The following is a 13,069-nucleotide window of genomic DNA, read 5'->3' as shown; positions in this document are numbered from 1 at the left end:
TCAAAATCAACCAAGATAGTTTTTAAAAAAGGAAAACTTTGGCCAGTGCCGTGGCTCACTAGGCTAATCCTCTGCCTGCGGCGCCAGCACCCTGGGTTCTAGTCCTGGTTGGGGCGCAGGATTCTGTCCCGGTTGCTCCTCTTCCAGTCCAGCTCTCTGATGTGGCCTGCGAAGGCAGTGGAGGATGGCCCAGGGGCTTGGGCCCTGCACCTCATGGGAGACCAGGAGAAGTACCTGGCTCCTGGCTTCAGACCAGCACAGTGCGCTGGCCACAGCACGCCGGCCGTAGTGGCCATTTAGGGGGTGAACCAACGGAAAAGGAAGACCTTTCTCTCTGTGTCTCTCTCTCACTGTTTAACTCTGCTTGTCCAAAAAAAAAAAAAAAAAAAAAAAAAGATGGAAAAAAGACTGAGTAAAATACTTTATAAAATATATTTTCAAATGACCCATAATTATATGTGCTCAAACCATTATTTATAATATCCAGCAATTAGAAATAAGCCAAATATTCATCAACAATAAATTGTATAAATTGCAGTACATTCTAATAATGAAATATACAGGGCTGAAAATGAACAAACAGCAGTTACATATGCAATTTTATTGAGATGGATCTCAACTATAACACTAAGCAAAAGAAAATGTAAAATACTACATTCTGTATTATTCCTTTTAAATAGCATTCAAATTCAGGCACAATTCATCTATATTACTATAAGTCAGGACAATTACTGCCTTTTTTATAAAGAGAGGAGTTAGTGATTGATGTTGGGGGCATGAAATATTTTCTGGTTTATTGTTAATGTTCCATTTCTTATTTTTTTTAAGGTTTATTTATTTATTTGAAAGTCAGAGTCACAGAGAGAGAGAGAGAGAGAGAGAGAGAAAGAGATCTTCATCCCCTGGTTCACTCCCCAGGTGGCTGCAATGGCCAGAGCTGGACCAGACCAAAGCCAGGAGCCAGGAGCCAGGAGCTTCTTCCAGGTCTCCAACGTGGATGTCAGGGGCCCAAACACTTGGGCCTCTTCTGGTGCTTTCTTAGGCCATTAGCAGAGAGCTGGGTCAGAAGTGGAGCAGCTGGGACTCGAACCAGTGCCCGTGTAGGATGCTGGCATCGCAGGCTTTAACTTTCCCCATTACACCAGAACACTGGCCCCATTTCTTGACCAGAGTGGTGGTTATATAAGTGTGCCCACTTTGTGGTAATTCATTGAGTGGTTCACCAAAGATTCAAGAACCTTTCTCCTTTATATTATATTCCATAAAAATGATTTAAGTAAAAATAAGAGAGGGATGGGCATTGTGCACTCGTCACTAAAGGTATTCAAATGGATGATGGCAAGAAGGTGGTGGGAGCATTCTACAAGAAAATCAGATATCAAAAAAAGTTGTTACTTGATGAACTTTTATGTCCCTTCCAATTCTAAAATTCTGTGAATTACCTTTGCAAAGATACCTGGCTAGAGAGCTGGGCGCATGTCTAAACACCAACCTCCATGTAGAAGGTGCTGCTTCTCCAAGGTGGATTGGAGCCAAAATGGGCCGCTGAAATCTGGAGAGAGACTCATCACAAAGGAAGGAGGAGAGTGAAACTATACGTGTAGTTATATATTAAACACAGCCAATTCTTGTTACTTGCGATAGTCAAGTTCTCTATAGAGTAGCTTCTAATGCTGATTTTCGCATTATAAACCATCACTCCAAGGGGACATACATACAACGTTAGGTTTCTCTGAGCCTCAGATCACAAAATTGTCACCAGCTGATCAATACCTAGCCTTGTTGAAGACAAGTTACTTAATACGTAATGTTTGTACTTTGGCATTGAACCCACGGTCAGCTGCATGGTAGCTTGGGTGTGAATAAAGCTTATCCAATATATAAATTGTTCTGGAGGGTACAGCACAGCCTTCTCGTGGGTAGGACAGTGCACAGCACTTAAGCACTATGCTAAAGATGATTTTAATCAGTGAGATCACCTACAACAGCGTAAAAAGTGCATCAACTGGACTGTGAAAAGGATATTATAGTGCCAGAGCTGGAACAAGACAGCAGAGTGTCACCTGGTTCAACACCATCTGGAAATGGCTGTTTCCACTCTGTGCATGCCTGTGAATGACTGCAAAAGTGAAACAAGTGTTGGCACTGGGCTGACAAACTGTAGCGAGTAGGTGAATTCACAGATTCAGCATCTGCAAATAAAGAGGATGGACTGTACATACATACCTGCTAAAAATTGTTTGCAACTACTCTTCATGGGTATTGGAAAGACAAAATGTTAACTGAAAAACACCAGGGGCCTTCAAAAAAATCCATGGAAAAACGAATTAAAAGACATGCTTACTTTGGTTCGACAATTTTTGAAATCCCATGCATATTTTTATCATCATATGCAGCTCCTAGATTCCTGCCAATTAAGCTTCTGTTGGAAAAAAACTTTGTCATTTTACTTATGGAGCATTAAAAGTAAGAGTGTGATAGCATTGTAAGCCATTATAGTTTTTCTTCCTTAAAAAGATAATTGTATAGATTCTGTGAAATTGTTTTCATGATTAAACTTGTCAATAATGATTTTAACACCAAGTTTTAGAACTTTTATGTTAAACTACTGAAATATTGAATCATTGTGAAATGCTGTTTCAAAACTAAAGCTCTCTTTTCTTAAATAACTATATTGTACTTCTAACAAAGAACATTGATGTTTCTAGTATTTGTTAAAAAGTAAAATATTCTTCTTGCAAACTTTCACAGTGATTGTCGTGAAGAAAAAATAAGGAAGCTTACTCCTGGTGAAATGGATGAAATTCGAGAAATATTATCAAGAAATCTCTACCAAATACGTCAACGAGTGAGAATCATTTATTTAGCAAAATATCTGCCTTTGGCTAAAGCTATGCTTTCTGGCTTTGTGATGTAATTGGATGTCCACCCTCATGCCAGCCTCAGTGGGGACCTACCTTCTTCTCTCAGACCCTATCTCCTTGTTTCCTACTTGTCAGGGTCTCACTCTCCTCTTGGGTGCTATGGCCAAAGTCATGGAGTCCCCTAGAAGTTCCACTCTTGGGGTGGGGAGATAAAATACATGTTGACTAACGGTGAAGAAGTGAATTGAGTACAGTTTTTTAAATAGGAATAACTTTATAGCTTAGACCTTTTAAACATCTCTAATTCTCCATGTTATTCACAAAGTGCTACAGTGTCTTCCTTTAATCTCTCTTCTTAGTCACTTCCTCCATTGTGTTTCCACTGTTAACATTCATTCAGTTTGCTCATAATACACTGTACCTTTAGAAGATGTGTACAGGATGACAGGTCCATTTTGGTGCATTGCATAAATTAACTTGTTTACTGTTCAAAGTGTTGTCCCATTTTACAGGTGTAGGGACTGAGGCAAAGGGAAGTTAAGTGGCACACTAGCCCCACAGGGACCTTGTTCACTCGTATGGGGCCATTTCTGTAGCTTCTTTGCTAGTCTCTCCACAGGCCATCCCCATTCCATTCATATAACTCTTACTCTACCATTTTCTCTCAAGTATCTTTTTAAAAATTTTTTATATGTTGCTGTTAAATTTATTTGAGAGACAGAGAGAGAAAAACAGACACATACAGAGAGCTCCTATTCATTTATTCAGTCCCCAGATGCTCACAACAACCAAGACTGAGCCAGGCCAGAACCAGGAGCCCAGAACTCCATCTGGGTCTCCTACATGGGTGTCAGAGATCCAAGCACTTGAGCCATGATCTGGTGCCTGGCAGGAAATTGGATGAGAAGCAAAACAGCCAAGATTTAAACTGGGACTTCCGTATATAGCTAAGCTCAATGCACCATAACTCCCACCCCAAAGCACCTTTTTAATGGCAGTATTATCCTATTTAGAATGAAGCAAAACAGTATTTATGCCTTCCAGAATAAGCCACTCTTCCCAAATCTGGGATCTCTAAGTTGTACTGCACCCAACCTTTTTTCTACATCTGTCTCCCATCCCTACCCCAGGCACCTATGGAGTGATGGGCCCAGTCTTTATTCACCACCCCGTGCTTCTCTCTCCACTGGAAGCATGCCTGCTAGTCCATCTATTCAGCTTCTGTGCTTTCCCTAACAGTCACCAGATTATTCCCAGCCCTACTCTTAAATGGGATAGCATTTGGGGCTTATATGGTATCCCATGATTTCAGCACTTAATTTCATGACTGTATTGTTTGGCTAGCCTTAGATGACCAACTAGTTAATGAACTTTTCAAGGCAAGAATCTTGTTGTGTGTGACCTGTGCATCTCTCTACAAGCCTCATGCATACCATTTCAGATACAGGGATACTTTCAAGAAGTGTCGGGCCAGTTCTATCAGAAAATGAACTTAACAACTAATTATGATTTATTTTAGGAAATATCTGAGTAGCTTATAAAACTAAAAATGGACAGACTTAGCTTACAGTTCAAATAGCAGGGTATGGTCCTTGCTGGTGGGAGTAGAAGCTTTCCAATGTGACAGTTCAGCTGAAAAAGGAGAACCTCTGAAGAAGTTAAACAAAAGGACAGGGCACCACCAAGTGGCTCAAAGTGGTTTGTTTTCATAGCAGTAATTTGGATTCAATAGAAAATGTATGAGTATGTCTTGTCTTCCCCCCCACCCCCAGCTATTAATAATGCTAAATATACACAAGGTATTTCAAGGTAGACAAAGGCACCTGATGAATTCAATTGTTTTTCTCATTTACATAAGGATCACACATCTCAGTGAAAAAAAACCCTATTCATCGATTTTTATTAAAAGATGAAATATTTCAAAATTTCCATGCATTAACTTTAATATTTTTAAAGTTTTACTTTTTCTTTGCACAGAAATTGTCACTGCTTGGTTGAGGGACAAATCCAAAGAAATGTGACAAAGGTTTCCAATTTCTCTGGAAATAGGGTTTTTTTTTTGGTAAAATGCCACTTATTTAATTTTTAAACATTTTTATTAATATAAGGAGAATAGATTTCATGTATTTTATAAGTACAGTTTTAAGAAAATAATCATACTTCCCTCTCTCTTCTCCCTTCTTTCCTTTCTTTTCTCCCTTTAATTTTTGCAGGCACAAAGTTTGTTTTTAGCCTTTGTTTATACCCCTGTGGAACTGTGGTCTTCCTACTTTTTACTTGTTGAACATTATGGCTAGTGGTGAGTTCAGCCTGTGATTGTGGAGTGGATTGAGATTTTGTCTAAAATGCCACTTCACATGCTTTCGTTCCAGACTTTGTCATACAACAGACACAACCTGACAGCCGACACGAGTGAGAGGCAAGCCAAGGAGATTCTGATCCGCCGTCGGCACAGTTTGCGCGAAAGCATCAGAAAGGACAACAGCTTGAATCGAGAGCGCAGGGTAACTGGGGTTTGGGTGTCTGGGTTTGGGTCTCAGAAGGCTGCTGACGGCCGGGCCGAGAGCTTTGGTGTGGATCGGCTCAGCTGATGGAATTACCTGCTTTGCTAATCCAGTGGCTGCTGAGGCTCCATGAACAGGCATTCTCGGGTGCAGTCATTTGTAAAGTCTTTTCCAATGTTTCTTGAATGCCCACTAGTTCTAGGAGCTGGAATACATTAGTGAACATCTTTGTACCTATTTGTAGGGCTCCTGTTCTAGTGGTGGCGAAGGCTCTCAGCCATACACAGAGTCAGTAAACTGTAAGTTAAGTTTGAAGACAATGAGAGCTCAACACAAAGCTGAAGAGGGCTGAGACCACAGGGAAGAGACTGTCGTGTTCCCAGCAGAATGGGATGGGCAGGCTTCATTTAGAAAGTAGAACAACCAGGGCTTGCTCTGTGGCATAGTGGGTAAAGCTGCCACCTGCAGTGCTGGCATCCCATATGGGTGCCGGTTCGAGTCCCAGCTGCTCTACTTCCAATCCTGCTCTCTGCTATGGCCTGGGGAAGCAGCAGAAGATGGCCCAAGCCCTGGCTCCTGGCTTTGGATTGGTGCAGCTCCGGCTGTTGTGACCAATCGGAGAGTGAACCATTGGATGGAAGATCTCTCTCTCTCTCTCTCTCTCTCTCTGCCTCTTCTCTCTCTGTGTAACTCTGACTTTCAAGTAAAATAAATAAATCCTTAAAAAAAAAAAGTAAAACAACCTTGTGTCCTGTAATGATGAGGATGCATTCTCAGAAATGCATTATTGGGCAAATTGGTGATTGGGCGAACATGATAGAGTGTACTTAGCCAAACAGAGCAGTTGTATTATCTTATTGGGATCCCCACTGGATACACAGTCTGTTGTTGACTGAAATGACACATGGCCATATCTGGGCTCTCCAAGGAGAGTCTGTAGCCGGGGCAAAGACCAGAAGGTGGTTAAGCTGGCATGTGCTCTGGGGGAGTGCAGGAAGGCCTAAGTGGGGAAATGCTGGGGCGGTAAGTGTTGCCAGCAGAGAAGGAACGCCATTTAAAAGGATATCAGGATTTCTTGATTTTCCATAGCAGGCATGGCATCTTATTTCTACTAATATTCTATTTTGAGTCATCAGAGACCAAAATGATTATGCGTGACCAAGACTATGTTTTTCACATGCAAAATGTAGCAGAGTCGGAGACAAATGAAAGAAAGTAAGAGACTGGGGCTGGCGCTGTGGTGTAGCGAATTAAGCCACTGCCTGCAGTGCCAGCATTCCATATGGGTGCCTGTTCAAGTCCCTGCTGTTCCACTTCTGATCCAGCTCTCTGCTATGGCCTGGGAAAGCAGTAGAAGATGGCCCAAGTCCTTGGGTTCCTGCACCCGCGTGGGAGACCTGGAAGAAACTCCTGGCTCCTGGCTTTGGAATGGGCCAGCTCTGGCTGTTGCAGCCATCTGGGGAGTGAACCAGATGATGGAAGATCTCTCTCTCTCTCTCTCCCTCTCTCTCTCTGCCTCTGCTTCTGTCTCTCTGTAACTCTGCCTTTAAATAAATAAATAAATCTTTTTTAAAAAATAAAGAGACTGGAGATTGTGGCATTTGAATGTTGGTACATTAGCTAGAGTAACACTTCATTGTTCTGTTGTTTTTAAGATTAAAGTAACAAAGCATAAATATGCTGCATCATTTTCCTCATTCCTGTAGGTTCGAAGTCTTTCTTTAGAGCAAGACTTTTAGTGTTTTGCTTTAGGAAGACCCAGTGGTTATCACATCTTGCTTCTAATGGTCCTGTTGGTGGGGAATGGGGTTCCTGACTGAGTTTATTCTAAGTTCTTGTCTCCAAGTGAGAGAAGAATTCAAAGCAGAGCTGTAGAGGAAGAAGGGGAAATTTTTTTCAAGGGATAGTACATATTCAGATGTGAATGCAAGCAACCTCTCTACTTGAGAAAGGAAGAGCTGCCACTCCTACTAAAGGAGGGGGTTGGCCCTTATAGAGCAGGGGGTGGTGCCCTCATTGAATATTCAAATGAGGCAGAGTTTGGGTGGGGCTTCAGTACCTCTGACTTCCATATCCCCTTTTTTTTGGAATTTCCAAAGCTTCATGGTGTCTCTGTGTGGGCTGCAGCATACACATGGTCATCATGGCAACTCATGCATGATGGAAAGTGAGGCTGACAGTGGGTGGAAGTGGGTGTGTGGAGCCTGTGGCCATGTTGGATCGGCACCACAGAAAGGGGTGAGGTTTTAGGCATTGCCAGGCTGTGGCATAGAGGCTGCTGGCGATCTCTCAGCTCCTTGTTATTCACTAACTACTTGTCTACTTCTTTATTTTTTTCTTTTAAGATTTATTTATTTATTTGAAAGAGAGAGGCAGAGGCAGAAAGACAGAGAGGTCTTCCTTCTGCTAGTTCACTCCCCATATGGCTGCAATGGCTGGAGCTGGGCTGATTCAAAGCCAGGAGCCAAGACCTTCTTCTGGGTCTCCCATGTGGGTACAGGGGCCCAAGGACTTGGGCCATCTTCTGCTGCTTTCCCAGGCACATTAGCAAGGAGCTGGATGGGCAGTGGAGCAGCCGGGCATGAACTGGTGCCCATATGGGATGCCGGCACTGCAGGCGATGACTTTACCTGCTACTCCACAGCACCGGCCCCAACCTGCCAACTTCTATCAGTCCAAAATAGTGCTATTTTCTTTAGTATACATCTCTGATAGATTTTAGAAAATATTTAGTTATTTCAAATACAATAGCTACAAACCCTTCACAGAGTAGTTTTTTAAAAAAAATTTTTTAAAATATATTTTCATTGACTTGACAGGCATAGAACTAGAGCTAGAGAGACAAACAGAGCTCCCATCTACTGGTTCAATCCCCAAGTGCCCTCAACTGCCTGGACTGGGCCAGGCTGGAGCCAGGAGGCAGAAACTCAATCTAGGTGTGCCATGTGCCAATTCTGTGAGCTATCACTGCCTCTTAGGGTTTTTATTAGCAGGAAGCTTGAACTGGGGGGTGGAGCCAGAAACTCAGGTTGTGTGATATGGGATAAAGATATACCAAATGGTGGCTTAAACACCAGGCCAAATATCAGTCCCTTCTTGGAATTGAGAGCTAAAGTTCCGGGTCAAGCATTTGGTACTGCATTTAAGATTTCACTTGGGACACCCTTATACCATATCACAGTCTTGAGTTCAAGTCCTGGCTCTGCTCCCTATTCCAGCTTCCTGCTCATGTGTATTCTGGTGGGCGGCAGATGATGGCTCAAGTATGTAGATCCCTGACACCCATGTGAAAAACCCGGATTGATTTCTGGGCTCCTGGCTTTGGCCCGTCTCAGCCCTAAATCTGCAGATGAGAGCTCTCTGTAATTTTCTGTCTCTCTTTCTCTCCCCTATCTTTCAAATAAATGAAATAAATTTTTAAAAATTGTAAGAATTGAAGTTTGAATTTTAACAAGTTTTGTGATAAAATGTTCAACTTTTACTGTACAGTAAATGCCCTTTCTATAGTCTAAATAAGATTTTATATTTTCTTTACAGGCTTCTACTTCAACCTCCCGATATTTATCATTACCTAAAAATACAAAGCTTCCAGAAAAGCTACAGAAGAGAAAGAATATTTCTAATGCAGGTAATGGATATACTTGGAGCAGGAGAGCTTTAGATTTATTTACTAAGGCTTATAAAATAGAGAAGTTTGCCTATTATCTTTCTTCATGAAGGACAAGTTCAGTGGCTTGAAAATCTAAAATAAAAGCAGGGTGGCCTTTTATTAGCATTGCAGCCTTGCTGAATGACATTCTGTACAGCTCCATAAATAATCTAATCAGACATTTTCCAGAATGATTTTTTTGATATAGCAAAAGCAAATATTGTCACCATGGAGCTACAGAGCAAGTAAACAGAAAGTTCTAAGTCTGCAAATGTGTGTTTACATTTTTATTATAATTCGAATATATTTTCATATAGGCAACCAAACATTTTACTTCTGCGTGTAATTATTAAACTTTGTCCTAACACCTAATTTCTCTTTATTTGATGGTAATCTCTATGTAGCTGCTCAAGCCACTTTCTGTGAGCCCCAAATGAACTGTTAGGATTCCATGAAAATGTGAAATGTAACAAGGATCATTCTTTCCCTTTTTTGTGTGTGTGTGTTTGATAATTTATTTAATTAGCCCAAAAGAGGCAAATCTAAGGATGGCAGGTGATGGTGGTGGCAGGGTGAGACTGGGGAGCCCAGGCAGCGCTGTGTACTAGAACAGTGGACTGTGTTACCCCACGTGTCCAGCAAAACCTGCTCTCAATTCCTAAGGGTCTCAAGTCCTGGGCAAGTAGCCTGTCCACTGTCCACTCTCCTCCCCACCCACATCCAGGGCCTGATTCTCCTGCTAATGGTGCCTCCTCCGGTTGTTGGTTGGGAAAGTGTGTGTCGGTGGTTTGGCCCTTGGGTAAGGATATAAAGAAAATGAATAAAATTGTGTATGAGGTGGGCAAACTTTTCTTCTGCCAAGGGTCATTTACTTGGGTATTAAAATATCGCTTGCAGGCCATACAAAATTATCCACTTAAAAATTGGCCTTGTTATACAGATTTATGGAATTTCGAGTCCCTCCTAAAATTGCCTTGGTGGGACCAGACCCAGTGATTTCACAGGCTTTGCACAGCCCCCACCCCTGTAAGATCCAGGCAAGAATTTTCCCAGCAGCAGACAGGGAGCAGGCTGCTTTCTGTGTGCCAGTCCTGCAGATGAGCCCTCCCCGGGTCATTCTTATGGGGCAGGTGAGGACACAGCCACTGCTGCCACAGGGCCTCGGTTTGCATGCCAGCTCCACCGCTTCCAGTACTTACCCCCTCTGTAAAATGGGTGATTTTAATGCACCCATAGTGCTTGGGGCAGTGACACGGTACGCCCTGCACAGTTAGCATGCATACACACTTACGGACAGGAAGGCTCGCAGAGCTGGTACAGATTGTCCGAGGTCACTCCCCTGGAGTTAGCGGCCTCAGACCTGCTTTCTCCCTAGAGACCCAGGGCACAGGGACAGCCTGACCCGCTAAGGTACTGAAGTCGCTTCTAAAGAGCCTTGTTCTCTGCCACCTTCACCCACATTGTGCTTCCTTCGCCCTGCGGTAGATGGTGACAGCAGCGACTCTGATGCTGATGCTGGAACCACCGTGCTCAATTTGCAGCCCCGAGCCAGGCGCTTCCTGCCAGAACCATTCTCCAAGAAAGCTTCCCAGGCCTATAAAATGGAATGGAAGAACGAGGTGGACGCGGGCTCTGGCCAAGGGCAGCCCAGCCCGCCCGCTGCACCCCGCAGCAAGGAGGGGGGCACGCAGACACCGGCTGTCCTACGGCAGCCCCTTCTCTCCAAAGACCAGGGGAGGGAGGACAGTTTGACTGAAGGTGGCAGACCCAAGCCGCCTCCGCGGCTGGTCCGGAGAGCGTCCGAACCTGGCAACCGGAAGTCGAGGTTGGGGAGTGACAAGCCTTAATGGAAGCGGCCAAAACAGACCTGGGGTGGCCTGCGCAGCACGGCTCTGTGTGTCAATCCCAAACCTGAAGCAACCATGAAATCCATTCACAACTCGCTGTGCATCTAAATGCTTGCTTGTGCTGATTAATGGAACGAATGCTTATCCCCAGAGGAGGAAAATCGAAGAAAAAAAAGTCCCACAAATTGTCTTGTGATGTGTTGCAATCGCATTCTCTGCAGGTCTGCAGAAGACAAAACAAATGTGTGCCTTTTTTGAACTCGAACGACAGAACTTGAAATTTTTAAGAGATCTTTGTTGGTGAAAATTTTAATATATTACATATGTATGTCTCAAATTTTATTTATGAAAAAAATACGTCTATCTGTAGTAGTCAGTTTTTATGTGAATGGCACTAAATGTACTGAATTTCTTTCCAAGGGGTAAAGGACTTTCCCGGGTGGGAGGGGTGGTCCCCAGTGCAGGGGCTGGGGCCTTCCCTGGTCCTGAGCTGATGTAGAAGTTGGTAATTACGGAAGAGCACAGCCCCACACACAGGTGCCTCAGGGGTCAGATGCCCAGGCAGATGGAGTGGCCTGGCTTCCAGAGCACAGATGACAAGTGCCTGTGTGCCTATGAAATCATGACAGTAAGCTGGTTTTTAGTTTGTTCCACTGTCTACCATGTGTTTGGGGGTGGCTCTAAGTCCTATCTCCCCTTCTTATTTAAATGGTGCAAAGAGAAAAGCTGCCCAGGCAAAACCAACTTGGGGGTGTTCCACTCAGACTTGGTGGCAGCTTTTGGTGAGGTTCCCCCCCCCCCCCCGCCTTGAGGGCCTCCTTGTGAGAGGAGAGGGGAGAGAGAGGCGGTGCATCTGCTTACCACTTCTTGATGGGTTTTATGTGGTGCAACACTGGGAGGAGACAGGCGATTCCTAACATGTCCATCCATGAACACCAGCTTCAACCGAAATTTTCCATAGAACATTCTAGACCTTTGAGTCCCCATAAGAGGCTCAAAGCAAAGTTGGAAGTTTATATAAACAATATTCCTATTCTTAACAGATGGGTGAGATTTCAAGTTTTTGGCTTTAATTCAGGAAGCACTTTGGAGAATGTGCAAGTCTTTTTTTTTTTTTTTTTTTTTGCACTAGACTGTTATTTGCTACTTCTTGTTCAATAATGTAGTGACTCACATTCTTGAAATAAAATTAGGTTTTACTCGTGGGAGCACTTTTTTAAAGTATACCAAAAAGAAAAGAAGTAGAACATGATCATTAAAGATTGGCCTTTGAATCTTGCTTAAACTGTAAATTTCATTGGTCTGTCATTTTTTTTTCTTCTGAATAATCCCTCTTTAAACTTGACCAGAACAAGACTCTACATTTCTGGATTTAGATATTAAATGAAGTCACTTATGTAATCCCTAGGTTTCACATCAGAGATACAGAAAAGGATACAAGTGCGTATGGTAATATTGCAGAAAGAACACGAAGAGACAGCAATCCACAGTCCTCACCAGTGGTTCTGCAACCTTTGCTCCAACCCCAGGATGTGAAGAAGTACATCTTCCACCCTTTATTCTCGTGTTCTAAAATCTGAAAGTGTTGCTAGGCTGTTGGCGTGAGACAGGGAGAAGGATAGATGAACAAGGTATACATTTGTAGGGGAACCATTTCTTTCCAAAACTCTCCAAAATTGATTGGTACAAAATAGTGTAGAATGCAATTTGAAAGCTACAAACTAAGACTGTGCCAAAAAAATCTATTTAAAATAAAAATATTTATATTAACATATATGTTTCTTATACTGAAAAGAAATTAAAACTGATGTGAAATTTTATTATAGGAATTCATGACAAGATGTAATGTGTCATTTTAAGAATGCTAAGAACACATTTTTCAGAATAGGGTTTATGGAATCTGAAAACAAAGGCTGAAATTGAAAATCACCTTAAAAATAAATTTCCTAATTTTTCCGGACTTCCTATGTGAATAAATACTATAAAGATTTAAATTTTCTGCAATAAAAGGAGACAAGATAGAAATTTTTATAGCATTTTCATTAGGTAGATCAGATTAAGCTGTCACTAATTAAGTTACATCAAGAATTTGGATGACATTGTATAAATTTCCAAAATGGAAATAATTAAGTCAGTTTATCTTAATTACTGTTTAAATTTTTTATTTGTGGAATAACAAAGGCAATAAAAATAAATTTGACCTCA

The 13,069-nt window shown here is 42.4% G+C and overlaps 1 protein-coding gene across 1 annotated transcript in view; it reads left to right on the top strand.

Moving 5' to 3' along the window:
- Positions 1–13,069, top strand: part of SLC9A2 (solute carrier family 9 member A2) — a 106,805-nt gene extending 93,736 nt beyond the window's left edge. Inside the window, exons 9-12 of the mRNA XM_008253183.4 lie at positions 2,752–2,848; positions 5,237–5,368; positions 8,906–8,996; positions 10,503–13,069. Coding sequence (XP_008251405.3) covers positions 2,752–2,848; positions 5,237–5,368; positions 8,906–8,996; positions 10,503–10,864 — 682 coding nt within the window. The 3' untranslated portion in view covers positions 10,865–13,069. The remainder of the gene's footprint in view (positions 1–2,751; positions 2,849–5,236; positions 5,369–8,905; positions 8,997–10,502) is intronic.

Source organism: Oryctolagus cuniculus, chromosome 2, assembly GCF_964237555.1.
Source record: "Oryctolagus cuniculus chromosome 2, mOryCun1.1, whole genome shotgun sequence".
In the NCBI taxonomy this organism is placed as follows: Eukaryota; Metazoa; Chordata; class Mammalia; order Lagomorpha; family Leporidae; genus Oryctolagus; species Oryctolagus cuniculus.
Note: the sequence above shows the minus strand (reverse complement) of the source record. Positions and strands in the feature narration are given on the sequence as shown.